At 48.7% G+C, this 25949-nt stretch overlaps 1 protein-coding gene across 5 annotated transcripts in view; it reads right to left on the reverse strand.

The window, feature by feature from the left end:
* NTM (neurotrimin) overlaps positions 1 to 25949 on the reverse strand; it is a 934119-nt gene that overhangs the window by 380025 nt on the left and 528145 nt on the right. For 2 of the 5 annotated variants that reach the window (XM_041771471.1, XM_041771470.1), the window contains exon 1: positions 20022 to 20450. In XM_041771471.1, the coding sequence (XP_041627405.1) occupies positions 20022 to 20188 (167 nt within the window). In that variant the 5' untranslated portion in view covers positions 20189 to 20450. Of the gene's footprint in view, positions 1 to 20021; positions 20451 to 25949 lie in introns of those variants that run through there. The other 3 variants (XM_041771468.1, XM_041771472.1, XM_041771473.1) reach the window with 3 other exon arrangements.

Below are 25949 nucleotides of genomic sequence, written 5' to 3' on the forward strand. Positions count from 1 at the left end.
ATTAATCTCAAATTATTAGAAAATACAGAGTGTCAAATGAAAAACGTTTTCAGGACAATAAATAACATTTCTTTTTATATAAAGAAAAAAGCAGGGGCACCTGAGTGATGGGTTGGTTAAGTGTCTGACTCTTGATTTCGGCTCAGGTCACGATCTCAGGTCGTGGGGTGGAGCCCTGCATCAGGCTCCATGCTGAGCCGAGTCAGCTTGTCCTTCTCTGTCCCCTTCTGCCCTTCCCCCGGCCTACGCTAGCCGGCTCACGCTCTCACTCAAATAAATAAGTCTTTTAAAAAATTCAGAAAAAAATGCAAACAGACATAGACAATGCATTATTTAAGAATACTTATATATTTGGTAAAGCTATAAAGAAAAGAAGGAAGTAATAAAAAGGTTCAGGGCAGAGGTCGGCTCCTCAGAGGAGACAAGGTATAAAATAAGGAGGGAACATATGAGACTTCACAGATAATGGAAGGTTCTCTTTCTCGGAGAAGGTGAGGGGCACGCAGGTCATCTGCCTGTTACGTTTCTATACATAGATATGTTATACACACCTTGAGGTATAAAATATCTCATAACAAAGGGGAAATAATACATATGTGGTTCTTACTATACCCGAAATATTGTGTTACTGAGATCAACTTTTCATCAGCACTACAGAGGGCCCTACCGTGAGCCAGGCCTGCGCGAGGGGCTGGAAGGTCCAACACGGACGCAGAGGAAAGAGGACCAATCCCAGGGCAACTGGTAACACACGTCCTTCACCATCACGATGCGTCCCAACCATCCCCAATTTCTAGCAGGAAAGAACGTGGTGACGAAAATACTTCATAGGAAAGTTCAAAACATATTTTGGTTGGGAGCTATATGTGAATACTTCCTTAAAAATGGGAGTATGTTTAATTAATATTTTATCTGTGATTCAGCAGTAACTATTGAGGAATACGGACTAGGCATACCATAGGTATACACTGTAGGATTAGGCCATCAGCGCCAACTAAGGTAGTAATAACAAAGAGGAATGAACAGTACCTATTTACCTCTTTTAAGTAATGAAAAAAAATTTTAATTAAATAATAAGAGTAATCGTCTATGGCCTCTCTGCTGAAGCTTTAATTACAGATCATTCTTTCAGGACATTTCATCAATTTCAACCCTCGTAAGACCAGGAGCAACAGCTGCCTGGCAATGTGCCAGAGCCTTTGATCATCATTGGAAATGGAAGTGCAAGGATGGCGGACTGGTTTTTTCACCCAAGGAAGCCAAGGGACCTGTACTCCAGGGGAATTTCATGATCCACCAAGGAATTTCCAAATCTGCACAATGTCACAGTTGGAAGCGGCTTCATACTTGGTGGATCAATGTAAGCCTAACCGACAGCCAGAGAGACAGAAAAAGAGCTTTTCCCTAATTATGGTAAGTGCTGATTAGAGGAGGTGGCTCAGGTCACTGAGGGAGCTCAGCGCAGGTTCCCTTAGCCAGCGTCAGGGCTCTGAACTGTCCATGACACACAGACACAAATCAAACATGGTCTTTGCTTTTAAAGAACTTAAAATTGAACAAGGGCAGGGCATGAAAATAATAACACATTACAGAAACATGAAAAAAATTATATATAGCCCCAAAATGATCAAAATGTTGTAGCAGCTTCCACGGTACTAAGAATGAAATCCAAAGGGGTCACTACGGTCACTGCAGCCACGTGGCCTGGCCTTGGCTCTGCCCGCCTCTCCACGGTCTGTGCAAGTCACGATGTTTCTCCCTCTGCACCTTTGTACCTGCGTCTCTCTTCCCACTCGGTCCTTCCCCAAATGAACACACACTCAACTCCTTCACTTCATCACACTTGACTCAAAGGCCTTGCCTTAGAAAGACCTCCCCCAACCAGGGTGTCTAAAATTAGCACCATCTTTGCATGTTTCCATCCCCCGCTACCTCCTTGCTTTCTTGTTGAGAGTGTGCAACATTCCCTGACATGTAGGTAACCACTTCTCTGTCCATTGTCCTCACATGCCCCAGAGTCTAGAACAAGGTTTGACACTTAGCAGGTGTTGAAGAATTACTTGTTGAACAAATGATGCATGGTCATGGGAACCTGGGTGAGTAAGAGGTTTGGGTGAGATTATGCTGTTTGCAGGGTTTTCAGGGTCTTGGGCCTGGGAGAGAAGAAAGAGAGAACAGGGGAGAAGGGTATGGAAAAGCAATCAGACTAAGTGAGCCACGGAGGGTGTGTGCTGGAGCACCTGAAGGCACAAAATATGGGACAAACTACAAAAGCCTCAGAAGAGGTTTGTGCCCAGAAATCCAGGCAAGAGACACAACATAGATGGAGCCGCCTACTTTCCATCAATCTCCCAGCTGTGATAAACAGTTTTAACTTCTTCCTTTTCTCCCTAATTGAATGTATTATGAACAGAAGATGACATGTTCAATGCTTATTATATGTCAGGCACAACAGTTGAGATGTTATAAGTTATCCTGTGCAATTATTATAAATAACTATGATTATTAAAGGATGTGAGGGCTCATAGTAAACGCTGCTAATGATGCTGTGTTTTGTTGTGGTTGTTATTATTTCAATCTTACAACTACTCTGTCAGGTAGGTATTGAGGTGTTACTCAGCCACATTTCACAGATAAGAAAATAAAGGCTCAGAGAGGTTAATAATTTCACAAATGAGGTTTCAACTCCAGAGTCCCTTTATCTGCACTCCAGAGTCATTCTCAATTAGTGTGTTTTCTGTAGAATAACAAGAGTGGAGTATATATGTTTAGGATCTGTATTTATGTCTTATATCTGCACAAGCCACAGAGAAAATTCACAGGGTAGGTATCCGCCGATCGAAGGCTGACAATGTGTTAAGCCACCCTGGGGCTTCCTTCAAAGTCCCATAATTTCATCTCTGTTCCAGCTTCAAAAAGTTCACCTTTCCATACTATCCAATATCCCACCCTCCATTCTTCCTTTTAGTTAGTTAGGAACACCATACTGTGACTGGATTTTTTTTTTTAAGATTTTATTTATTTATTCATGAGAGACACAGAAAGAGAGAGGCAGAGACCCAGGCAGAGGGAGAAGTAGGCTGCCTACGGGGAGGCCTATATGGGACTAGATCCCTGGTCTCTAGGATCACGCCCTGAGCCAAAGGAAGATGCTCAACCGCCGAGACACCCAGGTGACCTTATGAATTGGATTTTGAAGGTCTGTTGGAAACTGAGGCTCAAAGAGCTCGTACGAAGCACAATGGGCAACGGCCACCACGTGCACACATCATCCAGCAGGTAGGTCACCAGCTCCAGCATAGCATACGTGAAAACAGCAGGTGGCAGGGAAGTCATCCGCTTTGGAAAAAATTCAGATACAGAGAGCCCCTCCTCTAGGCTGACTCTCCACGTCTTCCTCTCAGTGCACTCTGAAGGTCAGGGCTGTGTCTCCCAGAGACTGGATGGGCCTGGGAGTTCCCACTTTCAGACTCAGTCTCCGACCACTACCACCACCACCACCTGCTCTGAGCCGCCCAGCGTCCCAGTGGGATCCCTGGAGCCCGGCACCAATTACTAATTATACATTAATGGTAACAAGCAAAGCAACTATTTTTTTCAATACCAAAGATAACCCTAAGGGCAGGGAAATGTCAAACTGAATGCTTAATAAAGTTGGTGCAAAATGCTCTAGGGGCGCAATGCTAAATTTTCAGGCAGACATGGAGATGATCCAAGGACTAGAAAAAAGGTAAAAACCTCACCTTCTTAGCATACGCAGTGTGTAGGTTTGATTACTGAATAGAGATATGAAATATGCACTAAATAATTCTTCTGAACAGCTCATTAGGCCTAATCCATCTCTGATTTCTATGAGTCCATTAATTCCAAATATGTGTCTGCTTATACACACACACACATCCACACAGGATCATAAAACGCTGGCTTCATTTCACAATGTAATATCCTGGAAATGGCAACAGGTAAAACATCAAATTGGATATTATGCAGATTTTAAATGTTTATAATTTTCAGATGTGATAAATGGCAATGACAAAGCATAATGGACCAAAGAAGGATGGCATTTCGGCTAGAAAACACCAGACCCATATGGCCGGATGTGTGCGAGGCACCAGAGACTGGCTGCCACAAACCACAGAGCTGTGATGGCTCAACCGCTCCCCACGTGGGAATGTCGCACGGCAGATAAAATCGACACCGGTGTTGTCTTTGTCTATGTGGGATTTTTATTTATTTCTCATCTCCTCAAATCCGTGCTACTAGCAATGTCCACAATAGCCAAACTGTGGAAGGAGCCTCGGTGTCCATCCAAAGATGATGGATAAAGAAGCTGTGGTCTCTGTATACAATGGAATATTCCTCAGCCATTAGAAACGACAAATACCCACCATTTGCTTTGACGTGGATGGACCTGGAGGGTATTATCCTGAGTGAAATAAGTCAATTGGAGAAGGACAAACATTGTATGTTCTCATTCATTTGGGGAATATAAAAAATAGTGGAAGGGAATAAAGGAAAAGGAGAGAAAATGAGTGAAAATATCAGTGAGGGTGAGAGAACCTGAGAGACTCCTAACTCTGGGAAACGAACAAGGTGTGGTGGAAGGGGAGGTGGGCGGGGGGTGGGGGTGACTGGGTGACAGGCACTGAGGGTGGCACTTGATGGGATGAGCACTGGGTGTTATGCTATATGTTGGCAAATTGAACTCCAATAAAAAATTTAAAAAAATGATTGAATAATTTTAAAAAATCCGTGCTGCTATAGTTTGCTCCTGAACGTGGATGTACACTAGGTCTCAGGCATGCAAGGGCCCACGCGCCTCTTCGTACTCTTTACCTGTCTTTGCCCTGCTTGTCTTGCAACAGGTCATGAGACTTGCTGCTTCTTCTGCCTATGAGGTTTCTCCTGCTGATTCCTGTCAGGACCATACCACCCTCCTGCCCACCCTGCAAACACCCCTGCCAACATTATTCTTTCCTCTACTCATTTTGCTTTCTGGCATAGTGCTTTCCGACACACAAAGTACTGTTTGTCTGCTTAGTTACTTAGTGATGACTGGGGCCTGTCGAGCACGGTTGCACAGGTTGTGTGCTGCACAAGGACAGTGGGTGGAAGGATTTAAGGAGCACAGCTCTGTCTATCCCACCAGGAGCCCTAGGGATGGACTTGTCAGACAGGAGGAGGGGCACCTATTCCTAACTGGTCTGTGCAAGTTGCGTGCGGGAACAGGACACCTGTTTTCTGATTCATACAAGCTGCAGCCCTGGTATCCCCTCATTAAGAATCACTCTGTGCAAAAGGAACCCAGTATTTGGCACTGTGCCTGTACATGTACAAGATGCATAGGATGTGGTGCTGAAGTGACACAAATGAGCTCATCCATTTATTTCCCAAGAATGCATTAAGCAACTATTATGTGCCAGGCCCTGTGCATCACTCGGAGACAACAGGGAGCATAAGACACAGTCCCTGACTTTATGTGTCTGTGTCGCCCCCGTTCCTTGTAGATCCCCTGCCACAACTGTCCCTCTTCTTCCCTTTCCACACTTTCCATCACCTCCCCCTGACCCTTTCCTACCACACCACCTGGTCATGCTTCTAAAATCTGACCTCTGACAATGGTTTTCTCTCCTTTCTCTTCAACATTTTCAAGAAAAAGCCTACAAATCATCCCATCTGTCTCTTTACTGTGTGTCAATTAAAACACTGAGTGTTGGAATATCTCTAGCACAAAAGGTTACACTAAGTAAGAAACCTCCAGCCATTAATGAGCAATTTGTCATCTGAGAGGTATTTCCACTAATTACGCCATGTCTCGAGTCGTAGCCATTATGGACATGTGCTAATTTACTTCAAGGTAAAACTTTTCTTTGTCACTGATTTTCACATATTCTGTAGACCAGACATTTTACTTGGTTCAGAGATGTAAAGAGTCAAGCAAATGAAAATCAAACATTTAAGGCTTCAGTTTGAAAAGGCCATCGTTCCCACTTTCAGACACATGCAAAAATCACCAAAAGGCTTGCTGAGAAATTTTAATAAGTGCTTAAGTTTGGACTTAAAAAAAATTATGGGTATTTCTATGCAACTGCAATCAGAAAATATGAATTACAATAGTTGAATTAGGCAGTGTCATGCTAGCTACTGTAACAAACGAACTCCAAAATCCCAGAAGCCCAACACAATGGAAGTGTATTTTTTCCTTCTGTGCAATAATCTCACAAACGAGGTTCTGGGTCAGCTGGCGGGGCGGGGGTGGGAGCCCTGCTCTGTGGAGGCGTTCAGTGACTTGGCCGATGATGGAGCATCTGCCAAATAGGACATGGGCTTCCAAGGTAATTTCGGACATCAACGTCCAGATGGCGTAAGGAGGAACAGCGTGAAGTATTTCATACAGGGGATTTTTATGGGCCAATCTCACATCACTTTTGCTCACATTGCTCTGGGTAGACCCTGGTCACGTGGCCACACCTACTTTCAAAAGAGGTTGGGAGATGGGAGTCAAGGTTTGAACCTGGGGAGGAGGATAAACAACCCCCATATTTTTGAACAGCGAACAATTTCTTCCTCAAATGTAAGAACTGAACCGAGCGGCAGGGGTCATGCCCTGCCTTCTCATTTCTGACACAGGGAAACTAGGAAACACACTAATTTTCTTTGCAGTATCCCACCGTGAGTGGTGACAGAGCCGGGACTGAAACTCAGGTCACCCCAACCCTCAGCCACTCAACACCTTCCAAAAACAATGACACTTGCTGAGACTCTTCAAAACCATTCCAACACAAAGATGCAGGACTTGTAGCAACATGGGCCTGCAGGGCACCCGGGATCACCCGACTCAAAGCAATTCTATTTGCCCACAGCAGATCCATTTCATGCTCCATCCTCCCCCTGCCGTAGGAGGCTAGCCCTGACTGAGTGCCAGGCGCTGCTCGAAATGCTTCCTCCTTCCCTCCTGGCTCACCACTCCTATTATCAAACAATGACAAAACTGAGGCCCAGGGAGGTTAATCAATGCGCCAAAGGTCACACAGCTGGGTGGTGGCAAAGCCAAGATCTGAACCCAGAGAGGGGCTTGGCTCCAGACCCTGTTCTCAATCATCATGCTTTGTAGCCATAAGGTAGACTTCCCTTAATAAATAAAGTTTTAAAAATACATAACGGACATGGAATAATGTGTTAGAAATGAGGCTCACAGCCTGATTTCTAAGTGCCACTTCCTTCCCTTCCCCCATGGCTATGGGCCCTAATCCTTATTTTCAAGTGTTTATTAGATTTTCTATAAAACCTCTTGTGAAAATGGAAATTTAAAGATCCTTTAGGCTCTGCACATGCAGATTTTATGAAGTGCGTCACACTGCCTGGATGAGAACCCCCCCCCCCCCCCGTCCTCAATTTCCTATTCCACTCAGTGTCCGGGAAGACAAAATCCAGGTTAGGTCACACCCCATCAATTTCACCTCTGTTTAGGAACACCCAAACTTCGGACAATACAGATACAAACCAGAGTCCCCTCTTCCTAATGAAAGATAAATAATTTTCACTATTAACAGCTTAGTATTATTCCTATAAAGTTTTCACTCACTCGACAACCATTTCTTAATACACGCCACGTTCCAGGCCATAATTTAGCTGCTATAAATGAGAGCAATAACGTCAGTAGCCTTAGGGATCTTACATTTTAGTGGAAGAGGCCATAAATAAATAATAGATGAATAAATAACAGAATTCTCTGAGTGTTAAGGGCGATGAAGAAAATTAAACCCACGTAGGGGAACAGAGGAAAGTGGAGGATGGCAGGACGGCTATCTCAAACAACATGGTCTGGAAAGTCTTCCTTGAGGATGGGGTATCTGATCAGAGGCACGAATGTCATGAAGATCTAGCCATAAAACACTGCACTGGGTCCTGGCATAAGGAAGAGCATTTCCTCCGGCAAGAAGTGATCTGGTGAGTCCATAGAACAACACAGAAGTTCAGTGAATGGTATCCTTGCAAGTGCAGCAGGTGTGACACAGGGGATGTCTAAGGGGTAGGCAGGCACCAGGCAACACGAAGTTTTTATACCATCCAAGTATTTGCATTTCTTCCTACATATACTGGAAGCCACCATGGGGCTGTGAACAGAGTGGTATGATTTGATGAATGTTCTTAGAGGACAACATGAGCCAGGAGGTAGAGCATGGCCTCTGCTAGGGCAGCAGGGGAGCAGAAGGACTAGATAAGAAGCTACTGGAATAATCCAGGAGGGAGCTGATGGCAGCTTTGACTAAAGACGTAGAGTTTGAGATGGTGAAACATCGTCTGGATGGAACTAGAGGGTATTATGCTGAGTGAAATAAGTCAGTCGGAGAAGGACAAACTATATGGTCTCATTCATTTGGGGAATATAAAAAATAGTGAAAGGGAATAAAGGGGAAAGGAGAAAAAATGAGTGGGAAATACCAGAAAGGGAGACAGAACATGAAAGACTCCTAACTCTGGGAAACGAACTAGGGGTGGTGGAAGGGGAGGTGGGCGGGGGGTGGGGGTGACTGGGTGATGGACACTGAGGTGGGCACTTGATGGGATGAGCACTGGGGGTTATTCTATATGTTGGCAAATTGAACACCAGTAATAAATAAATAAATAAATAAATAAACAAATAAAACTTTAAAAAAGAGGTATCTTAAAAGTAAAGGCAAACAAGATATATTGATGCATCAGGTGGAGCATAGAAGAGAAATAAAAATAGAGATCCTTTGAGTGTGAGGCTTGAGCAGTTGGCTTTATGGTGGTGCCCATTCCTAGGATCAGGGCAGACAAGGAGGAAAAGATCAAGTTGTTGGATGGAGGTGGGTTAGATGAGGCTGGTATCAAGAGCTCTGGCTGGTGGCTTTGAGTTTGGAATGTCTGAGCCAAAGAAAGAAAGAGAGAGAGAGAGAGAGAGAGAGAGAGAAAGAAAAAGAAAAGAAAGAAGAAAGAAGAAGAAAGAAAGAAAGAAAGAAAGAAAGAAAGAAAGAAAGAAAGAAAGAAAGAAAGAAAGAAAGAAAGGCTCTTTATCAGAGCCATAAAAGCAGAGCTGAGGATTAGCACTAGGATCTATGGTCTGGTGCTCCCCCAGGAACGCCTGCTGAGGACGGAGCAGAGGGCCCCAGCAAGAACGGCTGTGGGTGACACAGCCTCACGGCACACTCACAACACAAGTGGGTATTTGGAGAAAGACAAAGAATGTCCAGAAGCCACACTGAGTAGCAAGGAGAATATCTATCTGAAGTCCAGGGCTCACAGTAAACAGTACATAGGAGAAAAACACCCACTGTCGACATGACTCTAGGAAGAGAAATAACTCAGGAAACAGCCACAGTTCAAGCGTAAGCCAAAAATATAGAGATAGATAGAGATAGATAGATAGAGAGAGAGAGAGAGAGAGAGAGAACGTTCAGGAAAAAGACTGGCAACCTAGGGATTTTGCTGATGACAGATAACGAAGCTCAGACAGTAGAAAGGTTTAGAGGATTAGAGGGAAGTCTTCAGTCGGTTCAGGTCACTGGAGGTACAGGACTGTTAGGTAGGAATCTAGACAATGACACATGACCCGGGGCAGCAGGAGGGCTTTGACTTCTGGGGTGGCCGAGGTCACTGAGACACGGAAACACTAGGGCTTGTCCTGATGGTCTCTTAGGAAAAAGAGGGTCATGAACCCTCAGTACAGCTCTGCTCCACCTCAGCCTCCCAGATACTTGTAGGGGAGGGCTTGGGTGGTCATCACGACGAGGAGGGGAACAGCCATGCCAAGGACAATCAGAGCTCTGACATCTCCTCTGCGGACTGCGGTGGCTTGAGTCACAGTGGGTGACGGGGTGGTTTCACCTGGCTTTTCACCGGTCCTTTAGATATGATGATTATTCAAGAGAATTATTCCTTTATCATTTCTTTCTCCTAGTCCATGTGCTTCCTGGGGCTGTTATAACAAACTGGATGGCTTAAAACGACAGATATTTATTGCCTCGCAGTTCAAGGGGCCAGAAGTCTGAAATCAAGGTGTTGGCAGGGCCACGCTCCCTGTGAAACCTGTAGGAGAGAATCCTTTCCTGCCTTTTCCTTCCGGTGGCTCACTGACAATCTTTGGCATTCCTTGACTGACAACTGCATAACCCCAACCTTGGCCTTCGTCACCATATGGCATTTTCCCTGTGTGTCTATTGTGTGTCTCCACGGCCCTCCTCTGACAAGGATGCCAGCTATGCTGGGTCAGGGGCTCCCTTCACTCCAGCACCGTCTCATCTTAACCTCATTAGTTACCTTTGAGATGACCCTATTTCCAAACAAGATCACATTACGAGGTACTGGATGTCGGGGCTTCTACATATCTTTTGTTTTCCTTTTTCTTTCCCTCCCCCCCGTCTTCCTTCCTTTCCTTCTTTTTATTCTCGTTTTGGTGGGAAGCACAATTCAACCCACAACAAAATACAATTCTTTCCAGATTTCACATATAACAACTGCACCAAGTGAAAAGGAATTTGCATGTATTCTCTATCCAACTTACTTCCTCATAGCTTCTGACGGGTTAGGATTATTTTGGATTGAGCTTGCTTGATGAGTAAATTTGTCCAAAGATGATTATTCTGAGTGTGAGTACACTTTTCACTCATCAGCTCCATTATAGCCTCTTTGAAAGCCAGAGAAGACCAAGAAATTATCTTCATACAAACGTATCTCTGTTTGCCTTCTTGTGGCCAACAAAGCTTTATCTGATGGTTGATTTCAGTTTTGTCATTTTCCATCAGTCTCGTGGTTGATGCTTTTTTCATTAAAAATTATATTACTTAAAAAAATCCATCAGCAAGACTGTAAGATTATTTCATACGTTCATCTTATAAGATAAATCTAAACCCCCAAAGCTTTCTGAGCCAAAGCATCTCACACTGAGAAGAGAGAAAGTTGGTCAAACATGCCCAAATAACCCCAAATAACTCAACCATGTCAATCAAAGAGATTTGGGAAAACCAGATAAGGAAAGGATGAGACTTCTACCTATAACTTAAATTAGTTTTCGCTCCATGGCATACAGTTGAAGTGAAAAGGACTGTTTTTGCACTTTCATTGGGGATTTCTGTGATCACTTTCTAATGCCAGGCACACTGGTCTTACCCCAGACTTGAACAGAAGAAAATTTACCAATTGCAGAGAGACTTCCTTCTCAATTTTCACCATCACTGTGCATCCCCTGAGCTGGCCTCATAATGCATAGGAGATGTGAATGAATGGAAAGTTTCCAATCAGAGAATATTAAAAACAGAAGGACTTCACCACCACCACTGCCACCAAACCCAGCCTAAGTCATGGCATCCCTACTTCTATTTGCTAGTTGACTCCAATGTAATTATCATGGAAAAATCAGTCTTCCAAGGGGGAAAAAAAAAATAACTCTACTAATCCTAAAACTACACATGAACTCCTGACCCACTATTTGTTTCAGAGAACCTGCCTCTACGGAGCCTTCTGTAAGGCTTTTTTTTTTTTTTTTAATTTTTATTTTTTTGGTAGGAAATTCATCTTTAGAGCCATGAACTGCCAGAACTTGCTACGCAACAATCTTGTTATGAAAAATAAAGAAATAGCTTTCTTCTCACTCCCTGTCAGAAATAAAACAGTGCAAGAAATTATTTGAACTGGAGAAGAGTCCTAGGATCTAAACGGATGTGTAGAAAAACACGCAAAAGTACAATTACCGGTGGGTGGAGAGGCATTCCTCTCTTTGTAGATCTTTCAGAAGCAAGACCGGGTGTATCAATCAGAGTGAAGGTACATGGGTGTTTATGCTGCAACAGTTTATAATGAAAAGTGCCAAAGGTGTGAATTTTATATATAAATATGCATACATATATATGGGTGCATATGTATATACCTACAGCGAGAAATAGAGAAATAGTCTTACACCGAACTTTATGTGTATTATTTCATTTTAACCCAAAATAACCCCTTGAGGGAGGGCATAAGCATCCTCTTTACACAGAGATATTAAAAACTTTTCCCTGACAGCTCACAGACACGGTGCTTGAGTCAGGCTTAGCGGAATCCTGTCTCCCAGTTTTCTTTCCAACATACCACTCCTACTAGAATCTGAGTTAGTGAGGTCTTTATTGGAAATCTTCGCCTCCAACATCGCACTCCCATGAAACATTCCTATTGCCTCCTCCTCCTTGGTGCACACGTGCAATTTGGAAATTGCATCCTAAACCCACCCAGTTCCTACTTTCCTAAATACACTACTATTTGACTATCTCTGTGATGTTAATTGTGTTGTTAATTTCTTATCAGTAATCCATCATGCAGAACAGAGACTCCTCAAGCTTTTCCCAAGGAAGCAAAGTAACCTCAAATATTGGAAGGGTAGGGGATCCCTGGGTGGCTCAGTGGTGTAACACCTGCCTTTGGCCCAGGGCCTGATCCTGGAGTCCCAGGATCGAGTCCCACCTCGGGCTCACTGCATGGAGCCTGCTTCTCCCTCTGCCTGTGTCTCTGCCTCTCACTCTCTGTGTATCTCTCATGAATAAATAAATAAAATCTTTAAAAATATATATATTGGAAGGATAATGCTTTATTTTACCCATCTGTGGAGACTTGAACCTAAGAGAGTAATATGCCATTAACATCAATCATACATTTTTTCAAGATTCTCCCATAGTGAGAGATGCCAGTGGTTTTACTTCTAGTAGAACGAAGAAGGAAGTTTATGGGTCAAGGTCTCACCCAGTCTGCCTCCCACTACCAGGGCACCTAGGGACACTGGCTTGTGGGGTCCTCACAGAACTGTGTTTCTACCTCAATTTGTTCAATATCCCCGGCCAGAGAAATACATGACGATGTTTGAAGATTTACTAACTCCCCATGAGAGAGTCCAAGTCTACTCATCTCAGAAGCAAAAGATTGGTGGGAGAACCTGGAATAGACTGACTCTGAACCAACTAGGGAGATTCTAGGGTTGTGTAACGAGAAGGAACTTGTAGAGGCCAGCCAGGTCACTCTCCGTGTCTCCGCATCTCCATGCCACAAAAGCTTAAACACTCCCAATACCCCGTTCCTAAAATACTTCAAGAAAGGAGATTCTTAACACTCCAGGACAAGGAGGAGAAACCACATTCACCTGGTTTCTAGAAGGAGCCCCCCCTGGCCCTGAAGCAAAGAAGGAATGAGAGAAGCCCTGTGGTACAAAAAAAGATCCAGCTTCGAGTCAGACAAAACTGGTTCCAAGCTCCAGACTCAGCCACCATCTGACTGTGTGATCTGGGAAAATGCCTCACTCTTCTCCATGCTTTGGTTTCCTGATCTGTAAAATCAGAATAATAATCGCACCCACCTCATGGAGCAGCTCTCAGGATTAAAGAAGACCCTGCTCGTAGAGGGCTGAGCATGGAGCCTGATACAGTGAGCAGAGCTGTCCCAGATGGAATCAGGGGTGGGGCCGAAGGCTAAAAACACAGGCGTCAGTGCCAGACACGACCGGCAGTGAGGAGTGAGCACGGTGACAAATGCTGCTGACTGTCGCGACGCTGTCAGCAGATGCTCTGGCACTTAGTAGGGAATGGCGGCTCTCTTTCAGGCACAGGTAGCCCCACATGAGGGCTCATGGCCACATGGGGAATCACCTCACCCTTCTGGAAGGCATCTCTGTGCAAGACTGATGGTCACTACCCTCATTGTCTGCAAGAACCGGTGGCTCAACTCCCCAGTCTCTGCAATCCCTTCAAACTCAAAAGGAACATTTCTGCAAGGCGCCTAGGCTTGTAGGTGAAGCATGCAGGAGGGCCAGGCTGTCCCTCCGTGCCCTTCGCCAGGTGCCCATGACAACTGGCATGCTCCTTCTCCTTCTGCCCCGTGCCTGGTTGGGTTTTTAGTTTTCCCATTATAGTTTTTGGCTCCTCAAAAGGCTGAGTAGGCTTCCAGGAGCTTCCCTGCACAACCCCATATGTCCATGCTCTTCTGAGCCACAGGCCACCGGCTGGATGCCTGGCAAGCCCCGGAGGTGAGCACACAGTGGTCCATCCAGGGAGGAGGCAGGGCAAGCAGAATAGCCCAGGCTTCCTGAGAGGCATTGCTATTCTGAACGAGTTAACTCATAAAGAACAGATCGATCGCTACACCACGAGACCACCACTGGCAGCCAACTCCAAAGAGAGAGAAAGAAGGATGGGCCGAGAGGTGCATTTCTGTCCCCCTCTTTATCTTGAAAATGCTAATTTCCCCGAGGTCCACCTGGGGTTGAATCCTTCGTCAGAGAGGAGCGTTTCTTCAAAGGCTTGGGGCCCGGGTAGGGCAGTGACCTGGCAGGAAGAGGCACGCGTCCTGGGTGCAGCTATGAAGCAGCCGACAAATGACACAGTCCATCTGTGTCCCTGGCAGAAAGACACCAGCCTGATAGCTCGTGTGCGTTGTATCTCCTCAAGAGCAACCTCACGCAGCTGGGCGGCCTGGGCAGAAATGACAGCGAGCCAGTCACACGTCCAGGGCAAGGACGACACAGGACAACCCGGGGCAAGGAGGAGGAGACGGTGATTTCAGACTGCCTTCAATCACTCCTGCAACAACTATTTCCTGGGCACCTTCTCTCGGCCCAGCACTGGTTACACACAGTGCTGAATGAGACAGGGCAGGTACCTGTTCTCCAGAACGTCACAGTGCGGTTGGGGAGGACAGATCACAAACACACAAGCAAACATACGACTAGGAACACTTCAGATACGGATGCCCGTCCTGAAGAAAGAAAAACACAACCCAGATGGTACACTGGGGTGCGACGGACGGGTGGGGTGGTAGGGGTTATTCTGATTTGGGTAAAGGCTCCAGTGACGGGCTTCCACCTGAGTGGAGGCCAAAATGATAACCAACTGTCCATGGAGACAAGTAGAAGGGCCCTGCAGCAAGAATTTGTTTCCCAAGCTGATGAGGTAGAGAAAAGGCTAGGATGGCTAGAGCAGACAGACAGGCCGGACGGCCGCTCCGACTTTATGAGCAAAAACCACGGGCCGAGCCCTGGGCTGGGTGTTGGGATACAGACATGAAGAAGGCATAGCTCTGCCCTCAAGAGGCCATGGGCTGGCTGGAGAGACAAAGGGAGAACCCATCTGCTATACAGTGAAATGCTAAGTGCTTGACATGATACGAATAAGGTGCCACAGCTTCTGATGTGTAGAAGGGCACTCCCTGGGTTTTCTCAAATTTCAAAAACACATTATTCTGTGCAATTCCATGGAGTTGCTATATCAAAATCCGACTTCGATCTTGGACATTTATCAGATCTTTTCTTCTTAACTCATCCAATTTTTTTTTTTTTTTTTTTTTTTGCTGTGGCAAAGCCTGCAGTCTAGATAAGTGACAGAAGGTAAAGCTCAGGCTCTGATACTCTCTTACCAGATGATCCCAATGAAATAAATCTTTTTACTAGCTGTTACCTCATTGGGGGAATATATGACGGCAGGAAACACATTCGTCAGGATTGCCAAGCAACAGGTGGACACTTAGTGGAGGTCTCCAGTTAATGACATCCACACAGCTGGGCACCTAAGGCTCTCCTGTCCTCCTGCCCCTCACTCCTTCTTCAGTATTCCCATAGAGGACCCAGGCCCACCCCACTCGGAGACAGGAAACTCTTTTCTGAGCACACATACACATACATATACCCATTGGCTCGTGGGCACACGCTGCCTCACCTGTCCATTACCTCTTTGCCCACCATTACCGCCTTTTGAGTTGGACTCAAGGCCGAGTATGAAGTCCAAACCTCATGTCTTTTCACATCCCAAAACCCAGCTCAGGGCCCTTCACGTAAGAGCCTCTTAATAAATCCTTGCTGGTTGACCACAGCTGTATTTTAAGGCATGATGGTAGAGAAAGGCGGTAAAGAGACCAATTGAACTCAGGCCGGGGATATTTACGTTTTGTCCTCATTCATCTTCTCTGTTGAGTAAACACGAGGGAGCCCACAGTGCTCGTGGCATTATAAGGCATCATCACTGCTTTCCAAGCACTAGCTGCCCCCCAATGCACGAGAAGAAAGAACACAGAAAGTTCCACTTTGCAGGAGAGGGTCTAAGCCAATGTGAGCAGAGGAGACACTCAGTATCAGCACGGAGTTAGAACGCAGTGGGGACTTGACTCCCTGGTGCACAAAATCAGCCCTGAGTCAGTGCCCCAGCCCTGCCACTTGCTATTTGTTGACTTTACCTAAATTCCCCTCTTCAGACCTTCGCTTCCTCAGCCACCAAGTTGAGATAATGACCTGCATTTCAGAGAGTTGTTGTAAACATTAAATGTCACTATGCATACAAAACAGTTAACGTGCACAGGAACCCGTGGATCGCCCACAGCACTACTCATTTTATTGACATTATTGTTACTCGTGCTTCCTGGCTTCAAAACTTCCTATCTGTGCAACCTGAATCGAACGATGGAAACTCTCCGTGCCTCGGTTTCCTCATCTGTAAAATGGGGATGTGAACAGCACCTACACCACAGAGTCTTTATTAGGGCTGAATGTGAATACCATGGAGCAGGACAACTGGTGAGATACTATGCAAACCAGAATTCCCCAGACACAGAGCAAGTGCTCCCTAAACCTTGGTTCATGTTCTTATTACTGCACATTCTGTTCTACATAACCTCACCCTCTTAAAAAAATATATGCATACAGACCAGCAGCAGGGGGGCACAGAGGGTGGGAGATTGCAAAATGTTTGCGATTCCTTTCAGGCTGTCCATGCCACGGTTGAGTGAAAGGTTTCCCAATACCTCCACAAGGATCGTTAGCGCTAATTGGATGAAATAAAACATTTTTAAAAGTTTCCTCACATTAGAATCTGCTGCTGAAGCATTCGTTCTTTGGGGACTAGAAGAGAACTTCAAAAAATGAAACTGGTGAGAACAAAGCAGAATAACATGAAACCAAAGCAAAAAAGTCCTCTGCTGGCTGAGAAGTAAACTACATGGCCCTCATGGTCATACACCACAATATGGATAGAGTGGCTCTCCAGGGCAAAGCACAGGTGCCTGGGGCCTCTAAACTTGTATTCTGTGTAGCTTGGTCAAATGCTGGAAAAAAAAAAGAAGAAAGAAAGGAAAGAAAGAAAGAAAGAAAGAAAGAAAGAAAGAAAGAAAGAAAGAAAGAAAGAAAAGAAAGAAGAAAGAAAGAAAGAAAGAAAGAAAGAAAGAAAGAAAGAAGAAAGAAAGAAAGAAAGAAAGAAAGAAAGAAAGAAAGAAAGAAAGAAGAAAGAAAGAAAGAAAGAAAGAAAGAAAGAAAGAAAGAAGAAAGAAAGAAAGAAAGAAAGAAAGAAAGAAAGAAAGAAAGAAAGAAAGAAAGAAAGAATGGAGGGTGAGAGGAGGGGAAAGAGGGAAGAATAAGAAAAGATCCACATAAACACACAAAGAGCAACAAAAAACAAAAACAAAACCAAAAACCCCAGAGCTTGGAGCCAATGGACTCCTACAACCCAGAGTCAGGTTATGTGCAAATGTAGCCATTTTTATGAATACAAATTCCTATTTGCTTCTTTGTGCACAGAATTACACAGTACAGAGGCTACGCTTGAGAGTTCAAGGGCTGGAAGTCCACAAAAGTGCACCCCAACATGGTGGACTGCACTTGCTCTAGAGCATGAGAGCCTGAGAAGAATGAAGGTCATCCTGCAGAGGCATGAGCATCCGCGTGTAAGTCATCTGCTACACCCGCTGCCAGATTCACATCCCCAGTCAGGCCCATGGCCAGAGGCCACATCCTAGCTCCTCTAATCCCTGCCCTGTGGGGCTCCATCCACTGGAACAGTCTTCCTCCCGCATCTCGGTTAGACACTGAGTCCCAGGGGCTGGCACAGAATGGCACAGAATGGCAGGAGGTGTTCCAGGAGGGCCTTTTCATGCCACGGTAGGGTTGGGTCTAGAGAGGAAGCCCCACCATATTCCACTTTCTCCATCTATACCCAAACAAGACCAGAGCAGATGTGAAAATGCAAACAGACATGAGTGTGTGAAAAGGACAGGGACAGGAGGCCCAGAGTGAGCAAGAAAGGCACGGAAGGAAAGATAAAGAGAAGCAGCCAGTACATGATAAAGCAATTTTAAGGCGAAGCTGCTCCTGACTGAGGCCCATGCCCTGGCTCAGCATCTCCTGCATTTAGTCACTCTCTAGGGAGTCTGGGTTCTCATGAGCCTCAAGGGGCTGAGACCAGATCCTGACTCACCCGACCCCCCTCACTATCCCTATGATGTGGGGCCACTGTCTGCCAGGGCTCCTTTGCTACTTCTCTACCTGCAAACCTCTACCTGGCTGACTACCTTCCACCTTCTCATTGAAAATACCACCCCGTCTGTTCCTAAAATGTTCTCTGTGTGAGAAAGTCTCTATCTCATCTCCTGGGGACAATGGCTTGGAGCTAAGGGTCGGGGACAAAGGGAACAACCAGAGAACACTTAAGTCATCGTTGCACTGTGTTAGGGCTTCATGTCTCTATCTCTCATTAAGCAGCCAGAAATCACAGCATTTCTAGAGCTCGGTGAAATCCCCTTGTAAAGCAGATACAGTCATTCTGGGCTGGGGGGAGGCAGTTAGATACTTAACCTTTGTCCAAAACAGTCCCTACAGGCCTTCGTGGAAGAGGTGGCTTTGCTGAACCAATGAGAAACTAGGAATTCACTCGGGCCGCGGAGGTTGGCTCCCCAAAGGCACTGGATGCCTGTAGGCCTCGCGTGGGTCCTTAAATCACAGCTTCCCATGGCAATGTCCTGACAAGTCTGCCCTGTACTGCCCGTAGCCCCTCCTCAACATTTTCTGTCCTGCGGGTATCTCCTTAAGGGTGCCATCCACAAACAATGCAATTTTAGAAGAACAGTCACCAGGGGCAAAACAATGGGCACCAGCACCAACAGCATCCTTCCAAGGGTCTTCACATGCAAGGGAGAGGATTACTGCCTTGCTGCCTGGCAGCCGGCTCCACAGCCCAGCTTGGAAAACTTTATGTAAGAGGGCACGTTACATCAAAGACAGGCAGAGAAATCACTCTTCCCGTGAACCTTCTTAACTTCTACCTCACGCGGACTCTTCCTAAAATTCCAGAGAGTGAGATTTCCCATCATAGTCACTAATCCTCTGCGCCCCTCTCCTGAGTGGTGCACCTCCGTAGACACTGGAGAGGAGTTGACGCGCCAGCGGACAGGGTAATCAGGGACGCAGCCTCGTCCCACCTCATGCAAGACAGAGCCACGACTCTCCTTCTCCTCTTCACTGTCTGCGAGCCTTAGTCCCCCACCCCCACCCCCCACCCCAAGCCAATCAGGACCCAACTCAGCGCTGAAATCTGCGATCTGCTGGGGAGAGGAGTTGTGCTCGGCATCGGCGGTCGGAGCACCGAGAGAGAACAGCTCACCAGAGTACATGACATGTTTCCGTGGACAAATCAGACTCATCTCCATGACTTCAGTCTCAGAGAGCCATGTTTAGACAAGCATGTCCTGCAGCCCACCGGCTCCTGGCATGAAGGCAGCCCAGGAGAGCCCAGACCCGGCATCGGCCCAGGACACAAGGGCAGCTGTGCAGGTGCACAGGAGCCCCCTGGCCACGGCCACCACCACCACCACCACGACCACCACCAGGACCACCAGCACCCCGCGCCCCGGGGCGCCCAGAGTGCAGGCATTCACCACTCCTCCTTCGGGACTCATTAACTTCAGAGCCGCCTGCTCGCTGCAGGTCCCCAGTCACCACGGCCACCAGGCCAGCATCCTCGACCTCAGCGACCCCCTGCCTCGGCCGCCCCTCGTGCTTACCAAGTCCCGGGCCAAAGAGGCCACTTTTTTGGGGGGGAAGGCTCAGCCCCCCGACCTGGGAGCGCCCCCCTAACAGCGCCAGGCTCCTGGGGCAGCGCGCTCGGCCGGTGCACCTGCGGCCCCGCGCCGGCTGCTCCCGCGGCGCGCGCACCTGCACCCCTGCCCCTGTCCTCCCGCAGCCCGGGCACAGCGCCCTGATCCACGCAAGGAAGGCAGCTCCCTACCTGAGGGTGGCGCTCTCCCCCTGCCGGACCGTCACGTTGTCCATGGCTTTGGGGAAGGTGGCATCTCCGCTGCGCACGGGCACTCCTGTGGGCACAAGGAACAGCAGCCTGAGAGACACGACCACGAGGCACTTCCAGGGCAGGAGCAGGTGCCCCCAGACCCCCATCCTCGACGGCCGCGGCTTCCCGGGGCTCCGGCGGCGGCGGCGGCGCGCACACCCCCCACCCCGGGCGGGCGCGGGCGGCGGGCGGGGCGAGGGCGCGGGCTCGGGACCCGGCAGGGACCCCGCGGCGGCCGAGGGGCGCGCGAGGCGGAGAGCGCGCAGCCGCCTGCGAGGCTCAGGACTCCTCCCCCGGACCGGGCCTCGGACCGCCGGCGTCCGCGGGGCGCATGGAAGGGGGCGTCCTCCGCGTCCTCCTCCTCCTCCTCCTCCCCTTCCTCCTCCTCCTCCTCCTCCTCCTCCTCCTCCTCCTCCTCCTCCTCTTCCTCCGGGCGGCCCGGGCCGGGGGCCAGCAGGCGCCGGGCAGGTGCGGAGGCGCGGGCGCGTCTCAGGAGCCGCTTCTTCGCGCTTGCAGCTCCGACATGGCACTTGGGAGTGGAGGGAGCACTTTGCAGCCGCGGCGGCGGGGGGTGGGGGGGGCAGCAGGTGCAGGAGGGAGACGGGGCGTCGGTCCGACCCCGCTCCCCGGGGCTGGTCCGCAGGTGTCTCAGTCCACGCCGGGGGTGGCAGCAGCGGGGGGGGGGGGGCAGCAGGTGCAGGGGTAGGGGGGACGGGACGTGGGTCTGAGCCGGCTCCTTAGAACTGGTCCGCAGGTGCCGGGGTGGTGACGGCGGCGGGGGGGCGGGGGGCAGCAGGTGCAGGGGGGACGGGGCGTGGGTCCGAGCCGGCTCCTCGGAGCTAGTCCGCAGGTGTCTCAGTCCACGCCGGGGGTGGTGATGCCGGGGGGGGGGGGAGGTCAGCAGGTGCAGGGGGGACGGGGCGTGGGTCCGAGCCCGCTCCCCGGGGCTGGTCCGCAGGTGCCTCGGTCCACGCCGGGGGTGGCGGGGAGGGGGCAGCAGGTGCAGGGGGGACGGGGCGTGGGTCCGAGCCCGCTCCCCGGGGCTGGTCCGCAGGCGCCTCGGTCCGCCCGGGGCTGCTGGCGGCGGCGGCAGGGTGGGGATCCGACACTTTCTCCGTTAAGTTTCGGAGGCGGGAGCGCCGGCAGGAAAACAATCCGGAACAATGGCCCAGGTGCAGAGCGGCGCGGGCGGAGGCGGCCCGCGGGGCTGCGCGGGGTGCGCCCGGGCTCCTGCGGCAGCCGCGCCGCCAACTCGGGGATGTCCCAGGCCCAGGGCCGCGGCGTCCCTCGCGGCTCCCTCGCGGCTCCCGCTCGCTCGCTGCGGACGGCGGGGCGCAGCGGGGCCCGCACCGCGCGGATGGCTCAGCGGCCGCCCCCGGCCCGCGCTCCCCCCTCCCGGGAGCGGCCCCGACGCGCCGGCCCGGCCCCGGGTTGTCATGGCAGCGGCGGGGCGGTCAGCGCCGCTCTCCCCTCTCCCCGGCCGCGGCGGGCGGGCGGGCGGGGCTCCCGGGGCGCTCCCGGGGTGCGGGGCGCGCTTAACCCCTGCGGCGCCGCGCGGTGCACCGGCCCCGGCCCGGCGAGGGCTCCAACCCTTTCCCGCCGCCCTCCCCTCCCCTCCCCCTCCCCTCCCCTCCCTCCACGACCTGCCACTTGCAGAGGAAGCAGCAAGGCAAAGTTACCAGGCCGCCCTAACAAGCCCAAGACACCTCCTGGAAGGGTCACAAACTCATTAACTAGGGAAGGAACCCCCCGCAGCACGCTCGCCTGCACCTTTACAGTCATCAGATTCATTCCATTAGCATTTAGAGGGGGTTTGGAGCCTGGGGAGGCTGCTGCTTCGGGAGGGAATCACATTCTTCTTCCAGAGTCAACGCCCACCCAGGCCCCCCACCCCTCCCACCAAGGAAGCTCGACTCTGCACCACCATTCTCCACGGAGAATATCCTTTGCTTATAAAGTTAATGCAAAATCAGAGAAGCCCCTTGGTGTGTGCAACTGGCAAGACCGCATCAAAATGTTGGTCAAGGGGCAGCCTGGGTGGCTCAGCGGTTTAGCATCTACCTTGGGCCCAGGGCGTGACCCTGGAGACCCAGGATACAGTCCCCTCATCAGACTCCCTGCATGAACCCTGCTTCTCCCTCTGCCTGTGCCTCTGCCTCTCTCTCTCTCTATCTTTCATGAATAAATAAATAAAATCTTAAAAAAAAAAAATGTTGGTCAAGGCCTGACACTAACTTAGCACACTTAATTCTTATTTGGTCCACGTTAAAAGATGCTAGCCCTGCAAAAGTGCTCATTCAGACGAATGAGTGTGAGCCACTTGCTTTATTTATACTGCAGACTCCCAAGTTCCCTGGGTTGCACAGTCTTTGCAGAGCTGATTTCATCTAACGAGGTATGTTTTTTTGAATTCTTGAAACTCAGGGAGAAACGGGATTTGCCTCAGCTCCTATCACTTCTCCTCTCTGGCTGCTGGTGGGTCCCCGCATACCTACATTTTAATTTCACCTTTAAGTCCAACTTTGACAGAATGTACATTCCCCTTCCCAGGCCTGGCCCCTGCTGGAGGGAGGAGCCCAGAGCGGCCCAGCCCACACCTCAGTGCCAGTGCCCACACTGCATACTCTCTCCCTAGGGACTTCCAGATCTGAGCCCCTTCCACTGACCCAGATTCTCCCTGGGGAGACTTTACCATAATCACCAACAGTGACTTTAGGTCTCCCCTGTTGACTTTCTATCAGATCCAACCAGGAAGCTGGTTTTATTCAACAGCTGTCAAGTAACAGAAAGACTTCTTCCCAAAAGCCATCTGGTCAACACCAAAAAAGACTGAGTTGTTTTTAACTATTAGAGCCCTGGTGCCAGAAAATCCTCACACCTTGCAGGTCGTAACCACCACTTACAAGTAGGTAACACACGTGTTAGAGATGAAACAAGCATCTTACCCCTCATACTCCCTACTCTAGATAGGTAGGGACAGGGGAAGAGTTTGCAGATGTGGGAGCCATACTCCAGGCTAACAAAGACAGACTGAGCAAATGTGCTTTTCTCTTTTAATAGTTGGCCAGAAAGTGGTCAGCCAGAAAAGTTGAGCAACTTTACACTGAAGATCTCAATTAATCCATCATTAAGGCCACTTTTTTTCCTCATCTCTGGTGATTTCTCCTGAGATTAACTTCTCAGGGAAACCCATCTGCTACTTTTAGCCAGTGGGGACCATTTGATATATAGCACCAAAAAAATCAATTGTCGTCTTACAGCTGCAGCACGTGACTTTTCTATCAGGAAACAGTGACAACAACAAAAGCAAAACAACAACAACACAGGGGCATCTGTGGAAAGCAGGAGAGTATTATTTATATTTTTGAAAGAAAAAAATAAAGAAAATAAAAACCTATTTTTGCATCAGTCCATTCTTGCAAGACCCTATCCTATGTCCATTTTACAATGGGAAACTCTGGAACTAGTAAGTAAAGAGTGAGATTGTGTTTGTTGAATCATAATCTACTTAATTGGGGGTTCTGCTTCCCCTAAAGCCAAGGAGTTACCTCTAATCATCTATCCACTGTACCTGCCCCTCGTGCCCCCCATCCCTCTGTGTACACACATCCTCACCACCTCAGCTGGAAGTAATTACAGTGGTGGAACAGGAAGAGGGATTCATTCTGGGTTTTGGAGTCATTTCCCTACAGGCCTGGGAATGGCAGGGATGACTCCTTTCATAATAAATTCTAGTCCCGGCTCTTGCATCTAATTCCCAGGTAGGTACAAATGAGCATTAGTTTTTGCATCTGGGAATGAGGATAATGACAACAACCGGCCTTCCCGAGGGACCTACATACATGATTAACTCTACAGGAAAATACTTAGAAATCCATTTAAGGTGGAAGATGCTTTATTAATACATTTTGCCTGCCGCCACTTCATTATTATGACTGGGCAGGAAAATAATTCTTCATAGGGGCTCTTTAAGATGTTCGGTTTATACCAGTCTGCATGCCATTGATCTGAGACAGTCAAACCATCTTAGTCTCCAGCCCTGAAGGGAGGGTGCTGAGCTGCAGCATCTGGCAGGAGACCCAGCAGAGCTCAGGTAAGGCTCAGGGTGCAGGGAGCAAAACCACCTGCAACCGCCTACCTGCTCTCTGGGCCCAGGGACCCAAACTTTATCCAAAACTAGAAGTTTAGGAAGCCGTGAAGGACCAGAGACGCCTGCACAATTAACAAAGCAAAATCCATTTCATTCGAACTCATTAATGAAGTTGTTTGAATAGATGAAGCTCCAAGTCATATGTCAACTCCCTGCCCATCCCCTAATCCCTAAATATAACCAACACTTAGTGGCTTATCTTATATCCCATCTCGTGCTTCATAAAAACTGCTGGATTTATTTTATTTTTCCCAGCATATCCGAGTTAATGAAAAAGGGATGACAGTCAGAGCAATTTCATTATTTGTGTTCTTTATAGAAACAACTTCCTTTCTGCCTCCTGGAAAGCAGCATCCTAACAAGCGCCCACCTCCACCTTCCCCCCCCCCCATCTCCCTCTCCTTCCTCCCCCTCCTCCCGCATACACGTATACTGTACACATAAATCAACTTGTCACATCTTGTCTCTGTGCTGACAGCTGTAATTGCTTCAGGTTATAAAAATATCTATAGGACAATGCCTTTCAAGCTCACAGACACACACACACACACACACACACACACACACACACACACACACCACCGAGCAAAAGAAAGCAATCATACTCCCTTTACTGATCCTGTGACTGCAAAGGAGGGGCGGGGTGGGGTGGGGGGAGCTTTGCCTGCAGACCCTGGGGAGCTGGCAGGCAGGTGAGGAGACAGGAGTACAGAGCGACTCCTGGCAGCAGTAGCATCCAACACCAGAGCAGGGTTGGAACAGGAGAGAAATTCCCAGTGAAAGGGAAAATCAGCTGTTGTTTTTGTTTTACTCTGTGTTACCTACAGCCAGCCGGGGTTAGCTGAAGAGCCATGAATATTCCACGCACACAAAAGACCAAAAGAAGAGCACTAGCTTAAGAAATGCCAGTTCTGCTTCTCCTTCTCTAAAAAGGCTAAAGGCCCCCCTCTCCTGGTGGAGATTCCAAACAGGAGCGCAGGCAGCGAGATGAGAAATGCAGGGCAGTGGGAGCGGTGCGGCCTGGAGTAGACCCCAAAAGGTCCCATCAGGAAGGGCAGAGCGGGTCTGGATAAAGAGCCGCCTCCAGGGCAGCAGGGATGGGCTGGACGCTGCGAAAATACTCGCTATTCTTTCCCACCGATACGAATTCAAGATCAAAATACAGTCATTGTTCATCTGGGCTAGAGTCCGGCATGTTAGGATTTCAACAGATGGAGCAAAAGAGCAACTTTAAGAAGGGGGTGAAGGCCCCGAGGAGAAAAAAAGGGTCACGAATAGAGAGAATGGAAAAGGAGTGCAGTAAGAAGTGGCAAAGGTCAGGCTATCTACAGACTTGGAAAGCCGTGCAACTTTCTAAGAGGTACATGAAGGGGAGGGATGGTCGGAAGAATAATCGGGAGGTAGACAGAAAAGTGATGAAGAGCACAATGAGCAATTAAAATCAAAGAGCCATGAACGCAAAAGCCAGATGCTCACCAAGCCAAGAGCAGAATTCTTTGGGGGCAGATAGGATTTGGATCCTGATGAGACCCTGGATTCACAGAACCACACAGTGATATGGTCAGAGGGGCCCTTGGAAGATATTTCGTATGAATCACTTATTTCAGAAGTGGAGGATCGAACCCAGGAAGGAGAAGTCATTACCGTGGGGACAGAACGGGGATAACTGGTAACCCAGAACCAGGACTCGGGACGCCCGGCTCCTCTCTGCCATATGC

Source organism: Vulpes lagopus, chromosome 10 (assembly GCF_018345385.1).
Source record: "Vulpes lagopus strain Blue_001 chromosome 10, ASM1834538v1, whole genome shotgun sequence".
Lineage (NCBI taxonomy): Eukaryota > Metazoa > Chordata > Mammalia > Carnivora > Canidae > Vulpes > Vulpes lagopus.